This window comes from Microcaecilia unicolor, chromosome 1, assembly GCF_901765095.1.
Source record: "Microcaecilia unicolor chromosome 1, aMicUni1.1, whole genome shotgun sequence".
Taxonomy (NCBI): domain Eukaryota; kingdom Metazoa; phylum Chordata; class Amphibia; order Gymnophiona; family Siphonopidae; genus Microcaecilia; species Microcaecilia unicolor.
In genome coordinates this window covers 529941595-529956254 of record NC_044031.1, presented here as the reverse complement: position 1 = coordinate 529956254, position 14660 = coordinate 529941595, and the positions used below count along the sequence as shown (strand labels likewise).

General features: G+C 41.6%; 1 protein-coding gene across 4 annotated transcripts in view; it reads right to left on the bottom strand.

Moving 5' to 3' along the window:
* RALYL (RALY RNA binding protein like) overlaps positions 1 to 14660 on the bottom strand; it is an 815331-nt gene that overhangs the window by 35707 nt on the left and 764964 nt on the right. For all 4 annotated transcript variants that reach the window (XM_030216020.1, XM_030216039.1, XM_030216030.1 and 1 more), the window contains one exon: positions 8732 to 8904. In XM_030216020.1, coding sequence (XP_030071880.1) covers positions 8732 to 8904 — 173 coding nt within the window. The remainder of the gene's footprint in view (positions 1 to 8731; positions 8905 to 14660) is intronic.

Sequence of the window (14660 nt, the reverse complement as noted above, 5' to 3'; positions counted from 1 at the left end):
GGGCAACACAGATAGGGACAATATCCAGTCTGCTATCTGGATAACTTAGCTGGAATATGTTGGACAGATAGAAGGTTGCCGTAAGTTATCCAGACAGCAGGCTGAGGGCCCTGTTTACTAAGCCGTGCTATAGGCATGCTAGCTAAAAACACTAGCACGCCTTAGTAATCGGGGCCCTGAATATAGGCACCATCTGGATAAGTTCTGGCACTGAACACATTATTTGGATATTTAGCGATGGCCACTACCCCGACAGTAACAGTGGCACTAAATATCTGGATATTTTTTGACCACCGCAGCCAGCATTTGAAAATAATGCTGACAGTGTGACTAAACATTGGCCTGACTCTTAGTTATATGGATCACAATAATGGTGTGGAATGAGCTCCCCTGTGTATAATGGGAAGAACCTAGTTATACTGAGTTTTGTAAATTCCTGAAGGTAAGGCTCGTTGATCAGGTCTTCGTTGGGGAGGGGAGGGGAGGGAGAGTATATTGTGATACTATTCTTCTGTTTTAATTGTGTTATGAACATTTTTCCCCTTCTATGATACGAGAATAAGCAGTAGATTTCCCTAAACCCGTCTTAATAAGGGTTTATGAACTTTTCCTTTAGGAACTTGTCCAAACCTTTTTAAAACCATGCTTCGCTAACCGCTTTTACCACATTCTCTGGTAACGAATTCCAGCGCTTCATTACACATTGAGTGAAAAAAATTAGAAAAAAATATTTCTGTGCTCATCGGGTAATTAAGTGCTGGAATTCGCTGTCAGAGACTGGTAAAAGTGGTTTGCATAGCAGGGTTTAAAAAAGGTTTTGACATGTCCCTAAAATAAACGTCCATAAGCCATTATTAAAGTGGACTTGAGAAATTCCATTGCTTATTCTTGGGATAAGCAGCATAAAATCTGTTTTACTCCTTTGGGATCTTGTGACCTGGACTGGCCACTGTTGAAAACAGATACTGGGCTTGATGGACCTTTGGTCTGTCCCAGTACGGCGATACGTACCTATGATTGATATCTTAAATACATATTTTATGATATTTAAAAAAACGTTTTACATTTTGTATTGTAAACTGCTTGATATTTATAAATGATTAGCTAAAAATGAAAGTAAGACCCCAAATTGAGGAAGAGTATACTACTTGATTTTAATATATTTATCACAGAAGCCTTTCCTCATAGGGAAGCCATCCCATCCCCTTTATTTTTTTCATCACCATTCTCTGTATGTTTTCTAATTCCAATACATTTTTTTTTTAATGCGGTGACCAGAATTGCACCAAATAACTGGATAAAGGACATGTGCTAGATGTAATCTATTTAGGTTTCAGCAAAGCCTTTGATGTGGTCCCTCACAGAAGACACAGGCTGAACTTAGGACGCGAAGTGGTGAAATGGCTTGGAAACTGGTTGACCGACAGGTGACAGAGGGTGGTGGTAAATGGAATCTGCTCAGAAGGAAGGAAAGTGAGCAGTGGAGTGCCTCATGGGTTGGTGCTAGGGCAGATTATGTTTAATATATTTGTGAGAGACATTGCTGGTGGGTTAGAAAGAAAAGTTTGCCTTTTTCAGGATGACATGAAGATAGCCAATAGAGTGGATACACTGGAGGGTGAAGAAACTATGAGAAATTCAAAGAATGGGCAAGGGTCTGGCAGTTAACATTTAATGCTAAGAAGTGCAGAGTGATGCACTTGGGGTGCAAAAATCCAAAAGTAGTGTACCAGATAGGAGGGGAGAGAGTGGTAAGCTCAGCTCAGGAGAGAGACCTTGGAGTGATGGCCTATGAGGATCTCAAGGTGGCGAAACAATGCGACAAAGCAGTGGCCGCAGCCAGAAGGATGCTGGGCTGCATAGAGAGGGGTATAATCTGTAGTAAAAAGGAGGTGTTGATGCCCCTGTACAAGTCGTTGGTGAGGCCTCACTTGTAGTATTGTGTTCAGTTATGGAGGCCGTATCTTGCTAAAGATGTAAAAAGGCTGGAAGCAGTTCAGAGAAAAGCAATGAAAATGGTTTGTGGATTGCGTAGCAAGACATATGAGGAGAGACTTGATGACCTGAACATGTATACTCTGGAGGAAAGGAGAAACAGGGATGATATGATACAGACATTCAAATATTTGAAAGGTATTAATCCACAAACAAACCTCTTCCAGAAACAGGAAAGTGGTAGAACTAGAGGACATGAATTGAGGTTGAAGTTTGGGGCTGACTCAGGAATAATGTCAGGAATTATTTTTTGACCGAGAGGGTGCTGGATACTTGCAATGTTCTCTCGCGGCAGGTGGTGAAGATGAAAACTGTAATGGAATTTTAAAAATGCGTGGGATAAACATGGAGGAATCCTGTTTAGAAGGAATTGATCCAAAGAAGCTTAGCAGAAAATAGGTGGCAACATTGGTAATTGGGAAGCAAAGCCAGCACAAGGCAGATTTCCACGGTCTGTGCCCTGGTCGTGGCCTAGATGGATATGGATGGGCTAGACTGGAGCTTTTCAAGGGCTTTGTTGACATCTTCAGAAGTTTTAGAACAAGGACAGTGCTGGGCAGACCTCTACAGTCTATGTCCTGAAAATAGCATGAACAAATCAAGATCAGGTATACATATGTTGTATCACCTCATACCTTTATGAAATAAGTTATCTAGTTGGGCAGACTAGATGGACCGTACAGGCCTTTATCTACCGTCATCTACTATGTTACTGTCAGGCTCATATTCGAAAGAGGACGCCCATCTTTCGACACAAATCGGAAGATAGGCGTCCTCACAGGGTCGCCCAAATCGGTTTAATCGAAAGCCGATTTTGGGCGTCCCCAACTGCTTTCCGTCACGGGGACGACCAAAGTTCACGGGGGTGTGTTGGAGGCATAGCGAAGGCGGGACTTGGGCGTGCCTAACACATGGGCATCCTCGAACCATAATGGAAAAAAAAAGGGCATCCCTGAAGAGCACTTGGACGACTTTACCTGGTCCTGTTTTTCTTACGACCAAGGCACAAAAAGGTGCCCGAACTGACCAGATGACCACTGGAATTGGGGATGACCTCCCCTTACTCCCCCAGTGGTCACTAACCCCCTCCCACCCTCAAAAAACATCTTTCAAAATCTTTTGTTCCAGCCTCTATACCAGCCTCAAATGTCATACTCAGGTCCATCACAGCAGTATGCAGGTCCTACTACTACTACTACTATTTAGCATTTATATAGCACTACAAGGCGTACGCAGCGCTGCACAAACATAGAAGAAAGACAGTCCCTGCTCAAAGAGCTTACAATCTAATAGACAAAAAATAAAGTAAGCAAATCAAATCAATTCATGTGTACGGGAAGGAAGAGAGGAGGGTAGGTGGAGGCGAGTGGTTACAAGTGGTTATGAGTCAAAAACAATGTTGAAGAGGTGGGCTTTCAGTCTAGATTTAAAGGTGGCCAAGGATGAGGCAAGACGTAGGGGCTCAGGAAGTTTATTCCAGGCGTAGGGTGCAGCGAGACAGAAGGCGCAAAGTCTGGAGTTGGCAGTAGTGGAGAAGGGAACAGATAAGAAGGATTTATCCATGGAGCGGAGTGCACGGGAAGGGGTGTAGGGAAGAACGAGTATGGAGAGATACTGGGGAGCAGCAGAGTGAGTACATTTACAGGTTAGTAGAAGAAGTTTGAACAGGATGCGAAAACGGATAGGGAGCCAGTGAAGCGACTTGAGGAGAGGGGTAGTATGAGTAAAGCGACCCTGGCGGAAGACGAGACGGGCAGCAGAGTTTTGAACCGACTGGAGAGGGGAGAGGTGACTAAGTGGGAGGCCAGCAAGAAGCAGATTGCAGTAGTCTAAACGAGAGGTGACAAGAGTGTGGATGAGGGTTTTGGTAGAGTGCTCGGAAAGAAAGGGGCGGATTTTACGGATGTTGTAAAGAAAGAAACGACAGGTCCCTGGAGCAGTTTTAGTGGGTGCAGTGCACTTCAGGCAGGCGGACCCAGGCCCATCCCCCCCACCTGTTACACTTGTGGTGGTAAATGTGAGCCCTCCAAAACCCACCAGAAACCCACTGTACCCACATCTAGGTGCCCCCTAGGGCTATGGTAGTGCTATAGAGTTGTGGGTAGTGGGTTTGGGGGAGCATTTGGGGGGGGGCTCAGCACACAAGGTAAGGGAGCTATGTACCTGGGAGCAATTTCTGAAGTCCACTGCAGTGCCTCCTAGGGTGCCCGGTTGGTGTCCTGGCATCAGGGGGACCAGTGCACTACGAATGCTGGCTCCTCCAACAACCAAACGGCTTGCATTTGGTCATTTCTGAGGTGGGCATCCTTGGTTTCCATTATCACCAAAAATCAGAAACAACCAAGTCTACGGACGACCATCTCTAAGGACGACCTAAATGTCAGGATTTGGGAGTCCCCGACCATATTATTGAAACGAAAAATGGACATCCATCTTGTTTCGATAATACCGGTTCCCCCCCCCTCCCCAGGACATTTTACGAGGACGTCCTCAGCAAAACTTGGGTGTCCCTTTCGATTATGCCCCTCTATGTTTATAAAAGAGTGCAAAACTGGAATATTGGCATTTACATGCATATGTGCGCACAAATGTCCGTGTATGTCCGTATTCTGCTCATTTGCACAGGTTCTTAGCAGCTAAAAATAGGTGCAATGTTATATTGCCCTGCAATGCCGAAAGGAAGTAAGTCCATTCTAGCCGATTTGTGGGAAAGTGGGAAAAACATGTTTTGCTTGCTATCTCTGCAATGAACTTAGTACCTTTTGTATCTGAAATATTGGGGATCCTGAAGGAGTTATGCAGAAGTCCAATATACATTATGACTTCTTAGATTACAGATAGGCATATAACTTATTTTGAGCATGAGTGGCCTTACTTCCTTCTGTCATTGCAGGGCAGTATGGAATTATCCTCCAAATGTATCATGGAAATAAAATTGCAATTTTCAAAGGTTTTTCCAAATACAAAAAAAAAGTTATTCATAGCAATGGGGCTTTTGAAAACTGCCCAATATATATGTGTGTACACATGTTTCGGAGAGACGTTCTTGGGGCAGAGTTGGGGTACAGAGCCAGTGGTGTGTTGGTAAATTTTTAACAACAGGCTCTCTCCCCACCCTGCAATTTGGGGGACTGGTGGGTGCAATGCATTACTCTCTGTCTTCTTCCCCCCTCATGTCAGAGCTCCCATTAACAACAAATCTTTATAGCCCAAGTCAAATGCCATGTTCATTGCTTCCTTATCTATCTATCTATCTATCTATCTATCTATCTATCTATCTATCTATCTATCTATCTATCTATCTATCTATCTATCTATCTATCTATCTATCTATCTATCTATCTATCTATCTATCTATCTATCTATCAATCATGAGGCATGATTAAAAGCTTTCACAAACTACTGCCCAGTTGCTCAGCTTGCACTTTGGAATTTCTCCCCTGAGGTTTCTCATCCCGAGACCCATCCAAAAAATCTTTAGGGTCCAGACCTTCAGTTTGAGAACTCATTCTGCCTGAGTAAACAGCTTGGATAAATGAAACTAAAGGAGAAAGTTGTCATGCTGAAATACAAATTTTGATAATGAAACAGTGATTGAATATTCATATAGCAAACACCCTGATCCAACAGATTTCTTTTCCACTGAACATAATTAAATTTGTATGAACTTAGCTGCTAATAGTGTGTTGAACTGGACAATGTTGGCACATTTATTTATTTTTATTTATTTGTTACATTTGTATCCCACATTTCCCCACCTATTTGCAGGCTCAATGTGGCTTACATAGTACCGTAACGGCGTTTGCCAGTTCCGGTATGAACAAACACAAGAATAAGGTTCACGTATGGTAGATACATTGGGGGAACATTAGATAGGAAGAGGGAGAGTTGGGGTGTGTCCATTACGATATTTGGGTTTGTTGTGTTGCAGGTACTCAGGTTCTTATGTTGGGCCGGTGGGATATGCCTTTCTGAACAGGTTTGTTTTAGTTCTTTTTCGGAAATGTAGGTGGTCGTATGTTGTTTTTACTATTTTTGGCAGTGCGTTCCATAGTTGTGCTCTTAAATAGGAAAAGCTGGATGCATACATTGAATAAATTTGAGTCCTTTGCTGCTTGGGTAGTGGAGATTTAGGTAAGTTCGTGCTGATCTTGTTGTATTTCTGGTTGGCAGGTCTATGAGGTCTGTCATGTATCCCGGGGCTTCGCCGTAGATAATTTTATGGACCAGGGTGCAGATTTTGAAAGCAATACGTTTTTTTATTGGGAGCCAGTGCAGTTTTTCTCGGAGGGGTTTGGCGCTTTCAAAACGTGTTTTTCCAAATATAAACCTGGCTGTAGTATTTTGAGCAATCTGAAGTTTCTTTGTAATTTGTTCTTTGCAACCTGCATAAATTCCATTGCAGTAATCTGCATGGCTTAGTACCATTGATTGTATCAAGTTGCAAAATATTTCCCTCGGGAAGAATGGTTTCACATGTTTGAGTTTCCACGTTGAGTGAAACATTTTCTTTATGGTCGATTTCGCTTGGTTCTGTAGTGAGAGGTCCCGGTTGATTGTTACTCCGAGGATTTTCAGGCTGTCTGCCGATAGGAAGGGTATAACCTGGGGTGCTTATGTTTGTGGGTTTATATGTGTTGTATTGGGATGAGATGATGAGACAGTGAGTTTTTTCTGTGTTAAGTGAGTGGAGGAGTGGCCTAGTGGTTAGGGTGGTGTACTTTGGTCCTGGGGAACTGAGGAACTGAGTTCAATTCCCACTTCAGGCACAGGCAGCTCCTTGTGACTCTGGGCAAGTCACTTAACCCTCCATTACCCCATGTAAGCCGCATTGAGCCTGCCATGAGTGGGAAAGCGTGGGGTACAAATGTAACAAAAATAAAAAAAATAAAATAAATTGGAATGCATTTGCCCATGAGTCCATGATGCTCAAACTGAGCTTGATTTCATTGGTGATTTCTGCCAGATTGTGTTTGTAGGAGATATATATTGTGATGTCGTCAGCATATATGAATGGGTTAAGGCCTTGAATGGATAACGACTTGGCTAGTGGGGTCATCATGAGGTTCGATGAAGAGGATCGGTGATAGTGGTGATCCTTGCGGTACTCCGCAGTCTGGTTTCCAAGGTGATGATGTGTTTGTGCTAGATTTCACTTGATAAGTTCTAGTGGTTAGGAAACCCTTGATCCATTTGAGTGTGTTCCCGCTGATACCGAAGTAGTCTAGGAGTCTTAGTAATATATTATGGTTGACCATGTCGAATGCACTGGACATGTCGAATTGTAGGAGAAGTATACTTTTACCTATTGCTATTTCCTGCTTGAATTTAGTAAGTAGTACTGTTTCGGTGCTGCGTAGGGGGCGAAATCCTGATTGTGATTTGTCTAGTACTGTGAATTTATTTATGTAATCATTAAGTTGTTTGGTTACCAAGCCTTCCATGAATTTTTCTACCAATGGGATAGATGCTACTGGTCGGTAGTTGGTAATGTCATTTGTTTTTTTCTTTGTGTCTTTTGGTATTGGGGTGAGTAAGATGTTGCCTTTTCCTTTAGGGAAGGTACCTTGTTGAAGCAAGAAGTTTAAGTAGGATGTGAGGTCTGTTATGAAGCGGTGGGGGCCGATTTTATTAGGTAGCTGGGGCAGGTGTCCAATTGACAGTGACTGTTGGAGAACCTATTAATCGCCTGGGTAACTGTATTGGCGGTGAGGAGAGCAAAATTTGACCAGATTTGGTCCGCTGGGTATTCACCAGGGGTTGGGTCCAGTTCATTGATGAAGTAGACTGAGTCTGGACAGTTCTGCACGAAGGAAACCTTTCCCTCATTAATCAATACGTTCTCTGTGAAACAGTAGTAATAAAAAAAGGCAAGTGCTTTTTTATAATATACCACTGCATTCCACAAAGCAAAAGGAGAAAGTTTCGACATGTCATCTTTTTTTCTTTTTGTAGGCACAGAGAAAAAAAAAGATTTTAAATTCTCCCAGGTGCCAATCTAGTTCTAGTCTCCCGAGTCGCAGGATGCTCTCCCGGCACATACCTGAAGCCACCCTGATGGTCTAGTGGATTCTTCGGGACAGGAAAAATCTCCCGTCTTTCCTGCCTGCTGCTGGCGCTGATCCTCTTGTTGTCGCATCTTCTTTAAAATGGCTGCCGAGACTTACAATGGTGGCCTCGCAAGACTTCAGCGGAAGTCTCACGAGGCCGCTGCTGGAAGTCTCGGCACCTGTTTTTAAAGAGTGATGCGGCAGCAAGATGATCAGTGCCGGCAGCGGGCAGGAAAGACTGGGGATCTTTCCTGCCCTGAAGCATCCACTAGAGCACCAAGGTGGCTTCAGTTCAGGTATGTGCCAGGACCCTGCGGTTCGGGGGAGAAGAAGGAAACAGAATCAGGGCTGTGCATAAAGGAATTTAACAACCGATGTTGAAAAATTTAACAACCGGCTCTTGCGAGCCCGTGCAAGCCACATCCTGCACACCACTGTATAGAGCGCATGATTGTGCATACTTTTGGATTTCCAAACGTATCCGTATACGTTTTCAAAGAAAATGTGCTCAAACAGCAGGAAATCTGTATGTGTTCTTTTCTTGAATCTATTTTCAAGGGAACTTTTCTCTTTTTAACACTGATAGTAAGTCTGTGGTTAAAATGCATCCACAGACGTCACATATGCTTTTATTTGAAATCTGCCCCTGAAATGTCTAGAGCTATAAAATAATATTTATTTCTTACCAGCTCGTTGCTTCCTTCGTCATCAAAATCGTCCTCAATCCCATCAGTATTCTCGCCTCCATCTGCATCTGGCCCTCCTTCCACAGGTTCTTCCATGGAGTTGTCTGCATTCTCTGATATACATTCCTCTTGAATCAGATCTGTGGCATCTTCAATGTGCTTCTTCTGAACTTCTGTGAAAAAAGCCATCTCTGTAAGAACTTAATTACTTTTCACATGCACTTTACAATAACCTAACCCAGGAGATAGAATTCCTCGCAACAATAAATATAGTAATTTATGGCAACAACCCCCCCCCCCCAAAAAAAAAAAAAAAAACACACACACATACACACTTACTGACCTGATTTGCTAAGCTTTTCTTCTATTCTGTGTTTATAAGGATATACCTTGATAAACCTGGCCCCTAGGTGGAAACCTAGATGCCTTTATAGCAAGAATTGTATGGAGGTAGCTTGCTTAGTGCTAGGTTTGCCAAGCGTCGCTATGGGCGCGTTAGCGTTTTTAACGCACATAAATGGTTTATGAGCGTTAAACGCTAATGCACCCATAGTAATGTATAGGTGCGTTAGTGTTTAACGCGCCTTAAATTTACTGGCGCGTTAAAAACGTTAACGCACCTTAGTAAACATACCCCTTAGTCACTGATTGGTGTCCACTTCAAGACAGTCTATTGATTTTGAATCTGTTTATGGTACAATATGCTTGTAGCGTCTATTGGTACCTCTGCTGGCTTCATATTTTAGACATCTTTTGACATGAATACAATTTGTTTATTCTGCAAATTAAGACATTTCATGGTTTTCATGCAAACATGCATCCATTGATTTCCTAGGGTACTTTGTAAGTCAAATAGACATTCTGTCTGCCTTTTCTTTCTTCAGCTATAAAAGCCATGAGGGGAAAAGGAATCTGCTTTAAGCCAAATATAGGGTCCAAGTACATTAAAGCAGTTAACACAGGAATTAGGATTCTGGGGGGCATTTTTGATATGACATCTAAATCCAACTTTGGATGTTTTGTGGAAAACATAGACTGCAGACAAAAACAAACAAACTGAAATTAAAAACCATGGTGCTTTTACAGTGGCTGCATTTGCACCAAACATGGAGAGACAGTTTATCATTCCAAATTTACAAACTGAAATTTCTGCTAAAATTTTGTAGCAAAAGCATTTATTTAGAGCAAGACCATAACTGCATTACTTGCATTGGAAATACAAAAAAAACAAACAAACAACCCCCCCCAGTGCACTTCAGGCACGCGGACCCAGGCCCACCTCCCCCACCTGTTATACTTGTGGTGGTAAATGTGAGCTCTCCACCCCCCCCCCCAAACCCACTGTACCCACATGTAGGTGCCCCCCTTCACCCCTTAGGGCTATGGTAGTGGTGTACAGTTGTGGGGAGTGGGTTTTGTGGGGGATTTGGGGGGCTGAGCACCCAAGGTAAGGGAGCTATGCAGCTGGGAGCAATTTGTGATGTCCACTGCAGTGCCCCCTAGGGTGCCCGGTTGGTGTCCTGGCATGTGAGGGAGACCAGTGCACTACAAATGCTGGCTCCTCCCATGATCAAATGGCTTGGTTTGAGATGGCTGCCATTAGTTTCCATTATCAGCCAAAACCAATGCCGGCCATCTCTAACACCGGTGATCTCTAAGGGCGGCCCAAATGTTGAGATTTGGCCTGCCCCGGCCGTATTATTGAAACAAAAGATGGCCGGCCATCTTGTTTCGATAATACTGTTGGGTATGCTGCTTGACGGGGCTGTCGTTAGAGATGGCTGTCCCCGTTCGATTATGCCCCTCAATATTATAGTGTTGTCCAGCTTCATTCAAGCTACATCTCCAGGAATGTCTTGGTGTGGTGTTATGCACAATCCTGGTGGTACATGTACTTATATGCATGTATTACATGCAACATTTTATTTAAGCACTTTTTTGTGTTGAAAACATGCTTTACACATGGAAAATGCTTTATAAAATTATGTCTGCCTCGGGAGGGGAAGGTGGGAGATACAAAACAGAGGAAAACTCCTTGCACAGTTGCACATGAAGGTTCATGGTGCCAGATGCTAGTCTGATTCTGATTAAGCTGGAAGAAACAGAAGTAGGAGACAGCTGTCAAGTAAAAAAAAAAAGTAATTTTTATGCATTCTTAATCTTGTTAAATCATGGAAAATATTAAAAAATGGAAATTCAAGCAGATATAACTCCTCTCCCCCAGTTTTCATGAGTTTTATGACACACATACGTGCGACCTTTCTTTACATAAAGCAGTGATGTCAAACTACAGAGCTGTGATGTCACAAACATGCCTGATATTGAGGATGACTATATGGTATAAATTAGCAGACCACAAATCACCATATGAAATCAAGCTTCACGAATGTTCACTGTAACTACAGGAACGTAATTGTTGCTGGCAGTGTAGGAGAAATGGAGTTCACTGATGCTGACATGAAGAAAATGACCTTTAATACTGACCTGTGGCTACTGAGCGATAAAAATGAATTACTTTTTCTAGTATTGTAAAGTGTGCCTTTACATACCAATTCTGTGCATGTCAAACTTCCATTTTAAATAACTTTATCTGAGTTTCTACAAAATCGTGTCTATGGGTACTTCACATCAGCAGCAAAGAATTTTTAGGTGTTCTGCATCCAAATGAATTTGTTGCTATGTCATTAACATTACTGCAGCTTAGCAAATTGGGTGAGATGATAATTATATTTTCAGACATAGGAGGCTTAATTGCTAGTTAATCGCTAGATGAGCTGAGCTGTACTCAGCAGATGGTTGGAAAAAATCCCTTCCAGAAATAAATGGAAACTGTTATCACACAGAGTTGAGCCAGTAATTTTCTTTCATTGGCAAATAAGGATGCCATGTATCCCATTCTTCCTCTAGTACTGCACTTTAGTTTTCAATTTCTAATCTAAAGCCTACTAAGAATACCAACACCACAATTCTTTGTACAAAAAAGGATTTTCTAACAGAACACGGTATGTGATATATACTGTAAAAAGTATTGGTACTGATTCATAAAGTTTTGAATTAAAAGTTTACTCTACAGAATAAAACTTTTCTGCTGTAATATCCTATGATATGTATGGCATTGCTGCTCACTTGTAGCAACTGTTATCCTTAGACAGCAGGAATGATCAGGCACAAAAGTGGGTGTGTGCAATAGAGGCAGTGCATGCAAATCTTTCTCATGCATATTCATTATGGATAGCCTGAGAACACTAATGAGGATGATGCATTTCCTTATATATTCAAGATATGCTTAGCTTTCTTTGCTTCTTTATTTCACTGACTGGCAAATTTCATATGCCCCAAGATAACTGCTCCTAAATAACTCTTCTGTGCCGGATTAAGGCACAGACAAATTAGACATGAATTTAGGACACAAATGTTTAAGGAGACCTTGTCAGGTGTGCTCATGACTCAGGAAGATAGGGTTGCCAACTATGTCAGCGATGGGCAACCTCTGTCCTTGAGGGCTGCAACCCAGTTGGGTTCTCAGGATTTCTACAACAAATAGGCATGAGTTCTATTTGCATACAATGGAGGCAGTGGATGCAAACTGACCTCATGCATATTTATTGGGTAAATCCGGAAAACCCCAATGGGTTGCGGCCCTCGAGGACTGAGGTTGCCAATCCCTGGACTATATGGATTTTTTCACTGCACAGATTTTTGTATTAACTGTCTGGAAGGCAAAAGGATGGACAGTTCTCAGAGTTTAGACCTCTACAGCTGAACAATCTTCTCTCTTTCTCCCCACCCCCCTCCCCACCATGTGTGACTGCCTGCCTGCCTGCTTCTGGTGTCACTAGCAGGAGAGACAATTGCAAAACCAGGCATGCAAATATTTTTTCATGCACCTTTCACAAAATTTGGCAATTATGAACATGATTTTGCATAGCAGCAGGTTGTTATTGTTAAATTTATGTAAACATTTTCAGGTAGTTACCTAGGCAAGGAAGTTTACTATATGCATTTCTATTATTACACTTCACAGAAGTATTATGCTCCCAATATGTTGATGCCTTTATGCACCACCAGTATGATGTGTTCACATAGGCTTTTATCTTGCTGCACCATATGCCTGGAATAGACTTCCTGAGCCGGTACATCAAGCTCCATCTCTGGCCGTCTTCAAATCTAAGCTAAAAGCCCACCTTTTTGATGCTGCTTTTAACTCCTAACCCTTGTTCACTTGTTCAGAACCCTTATTTTATCATCCTCACCTTAATATTCCCTTATCTCTTGTTTGTCCTGTTTGTCTGTCCTAATTAGATTGTAAGCTCTGTCGAGCAGGGACTGTCTGTTCATGTTCAAGTGTATAGTGCTGCGTACGTCTAGTTGCGCTATAGAAATGATAAGTAGTAGTAGTAGGATAGCTGGTTAAATGCTATTAAATCCGCCAGGAGTTGTTCCTAGCTGGTTACATAGCGCTGAATATCAGGGGGTAAATGTTTACCTTGCATAAATGTAAAGGTTAACATTTTACAGAGCCAGGGCATGCACATCAAACACCCAAGTGCATGCAAATGATAAGAGCGGTGTGGTCTGGGCATGTTTTGGGTGGGACTAGGGCGTGGCTAGAGATGCATATTTATTCCCCATTTTAGAAGGAGAATAAACATGAATGTCATTACAGATTGATGTTAAGATTTACACCTTCTATCAAGCATATTTAAGTTTTGGCAAACTGCTCCTATTCAGGAGCACTCTGCTGGAAGGATTAGAAGAGGTTGCCTCCTTAATCCCCCAGTGGTTTTTGTCCCTGAACAAAAGCTGACAAGGGATACTGGTCTCTATTACAACACTGGAAAAATATACCTTTATATTTCAAAAATGGCAAAAATAAATATGTATGTGCTGGCATGTACACGTTTATGTTGCTATTCTACAACAGAAATGTGTATGTGCCAGCACAAAAACTTTTATGTGCTGATTTTAAACCTGTTGAAATGTTTGACTTTTGTTTTCTAAAATGGATGTTTATGCCACTTGCACTTAGCACATAAATGTCAATTTCTCCAATATTTTAGAACAGCCTCTACGTCAGCAGATTCTGTTCTAATATACTAGTGAAACTTGAGATGTCCTGCCTGTGTGTCTCAATTCCAATTTCTATGTCCTTTCTAAAATGGGGTTGTGCATGTATTCAGTGTCGTTACTTATATGGATAGCAATGATGAATATACATATTAATTTATGCACAGGTGCTGGTACTTAAATTAACATGGTGACTATGGCAGCTCAAATCAGGACCAAAATAACTGCAATATCAATAAAAATAAAATAAAATCTATTTTTCTATCTATCTATACATGAGGGTTAAATGAAAGCAATGCCTCAACCTCCATAAATTTTGTTTAAATGAAGTTATTGTAATGATAAAAACGAAACTAATCCTTGAAACTTAATCTTTTATTACATATATTTACTTTTCTATATAGTCACCACCAGTCACCACACATTTCTGTCAACAATGCTAGTGTTGCCATCTTGCAGCAAAATTTCCTTCATGTACTTTGGAACTCTTCTCAATCATTCTTTCAACGTTTTCAGGGTTCCAGCTTTAGGGATATATTAGAAGGATAAACTACTAATATATATCATAGGTACTTTTTATATCAGATAATCATACATAGAAGCAGTTATTCTGGACTTGTTTGCACAGGGATGACCGTACCTAATTGGCCCTTGGCTAGCTAGCTGTACCAATGATAGACACAATGCCACGGATGGAATACATTATTATTTATTATGAATAGAAAAATAACAGTTATATATGTGGCAAACTGCAAAGCAAGATTACAAAAATATCTTGTACCAAAAATAGATTATCACCAAGATATATACAAAGATAAATGATTATCCAAATGGACTATCTACATGAGTGATCACACACTGA